We start from the raw sequence: 1,820 nt of genomic DNA, 5'->3' as shown, positions 1-1,820 counted from the left end.
TTATATAGCCAGATTCCTCATATCGTAAGGAATCTACAACACTTGACGGCTCATAATTTCATTGCATAGCTTGAGAGATATCGCTCTTCTAAATTTCTGTCTTGTGAGTGAAAACCAAATTTTAACCGCATTTTTCTAACTTGTTTCTTTGCCTTATCGCTCGAAACTTAATCTTAAGTAGTAATACTATGTGTAAGCTTTTTATAGCCACCAAGAACACGAGAAACGAAGGTCCGAGCAATAAGAATAAATGCTCTAAAATCGGCTCAGAGACAAGAGTAGTGAAAAGGATGAGGAATACCATATGGACATTTTTTAGGTAAAAAATTAATGTTGACAAAGACTAAAATGATGTAATCAAGAAATGACTGAATTAATGTGACCAAGAAAGGGACAAAATTGATGTAATCAAGGACGAAATTGAAGTGACTATGGACGAAATTGAAGTGTCCAAGGACTAAATTGATGTGATCAAGGACAAAATTAATGTGACCAATGACGAAATTGATGTGACCAAGAATGAAGTGATCACGGACGAAATTGATGTGATCATGGACCGAATTGATGTAACATTTTTCTCAGGGACCCGATTAATGCAATTTGTACAAGTCAGGGATGAAATTGATAGTTTACGCGTGTTATATACAATATTTCTTCAAAATATTGCTCGACCTCTGCATCGCACTGGTCGAAAACTAGTAATAGGTAAGATCCAATATTATTCGTAGATGTTATTTCAATTAATATCTATTGAGCTCTTACATTTCTGATATTTCTTTGAAAAAGCTCATAAGATGAGAGAAAGAAACATATCGGTTGCTTTACTTATCCAAAAATTAGTCGCACAATCGACATTAATTGACAGAATATTCTACTCTGTTAGGTGATAGCACAGATTGTTTCCGATTTATTTTAAATTGTACTAAACGAATAACACTGGCTATATCGATGGAATCACCGATCAAGTGAAAGGATGTTCCTAGTGATCAACTATTTCGTCTTTCGCTCCACAGGAAAACTTGTTCTTAAGCAGAAGGAGTAGAGCTGCGTTCTCTTGGTGGAGAAGAAGAGCCTTCTCCCTCAACTTCTCGTTCTTCTGGATGATGCTGTGATTCTTTATTAGAAGCTTGAGGTTCTTCATCTCCAAACTTTCTGTCTTCTTCTTACCTTTCGCCATTTTCGGCTTCATTGCTTCTCTTCTTGATATCCTTGATCTTCTCCTGTATATTATCAGGACCAAGAAAAAGAAAAAAAAAAGAATCTCTAATTTGTGAGAATCATTAAAACAAGCTAGGTTACATACATATATATGGCATATATTTTATACACACGTATATATTATGTACAAGAAATTAGGACCTGTAAAGCTCGACGACTCGTAGACTACCGTGTTGTTTCAATGGCTGCCCTCGGAGATGGGAAGCATTGTGCCGCCGGACAGGAGTCCATTCACAAGAGCCAATCCACGTCTTTTTTTTATGTAGCTTCACTATAGGCTTACAAATAAGAGAATACATCCAGCAATGAGATGGGCAAGTTATAAGTGTATGATATGAGCAAAACATCGGAACAGATGAGATCGATTATATAGAGGTGGAGTTGGTGGGGGGGGGGTGCGCGGGGTGTGGGAGGGCGGGTGGGCGAGGGTGTTGGAGGGGGAGGGAGGGAGAGAGAGAGGGGCTTTTTGGAGAAATGGTGGGCATGAAGACTCATGATTACATAAGGCCAGCAATGGACGATGGACGGAGAATTCAAAGATGGGATAATTAATTCAAGACGAAGAGGAGAAAAAACATGCACATATATACTGGCCGGATACT

The 1,820-nt window shown here is 38.3% G+C and overlaps 1 protein-coding gene across 1 annotated transcript; it reads right to left on the bottom strand.

Annotated features, from left to right (window-relative positions):
• Positions 1–795: 795 nt before the first annotated feature.
• Positions 796–1,602, bottom strand: LOC116192042 (protein LITTLE ZIPPER 2-like). Its single transcript, XM_031520440.1, has 2 exons — positions 1,360–1,602; positions 796–1,220 (listed from the first exon to the last, which is right to left on the bottom strand). Exons 1-2 carry the CDS (start codon positions 1,563–1,565, stop codon positions 980–982), a joined length of 447 nt encoding a protein of 148 aa, XP_031376300.1. The 5' UTR covers positions 1,566–1,602; the 3' UTR covers positions 796–979.
• Positions 1,603–1,820: the final 218 nt, after the last annotated feature.

Source organism: Punica granatum, chromosome 1, assembly GCF_007655135.1.
Source record: "Punica granatum isolate Tunisia-2019 chromosome 1, ASM765513v2, whole genome shotgun sequence".
Classification (NCBI taxonomy): Eukaryota; Viridiplantae; Streptophyta; class Magnoliopsida; order Myrtales; family Lythraceae; genus Punica; species Punica granatum.
The sequence above is the reverse complement of the archived record's forward strand: the minus strand, read 5'-3'. Positions and strand labels throughout refer to the sequence as shown.

Bases quoted from the DNA above. Each gene is read 5' to 3' on its own strand.
- LOC116192042 (XM_031520440.1), bottom strand. From the start codon at position 1,565: ATGTTTTGCTCATATCATACACTTATAACTTGCCCATCTCATTGCTGG. The intron at 1,221-1,359 runs GTCCTAATTTCT...GATAATATACAG, and splicing joins CGAGTCGTCGAGCTTTACAG to GAGAAGATCAAGGATATCAA.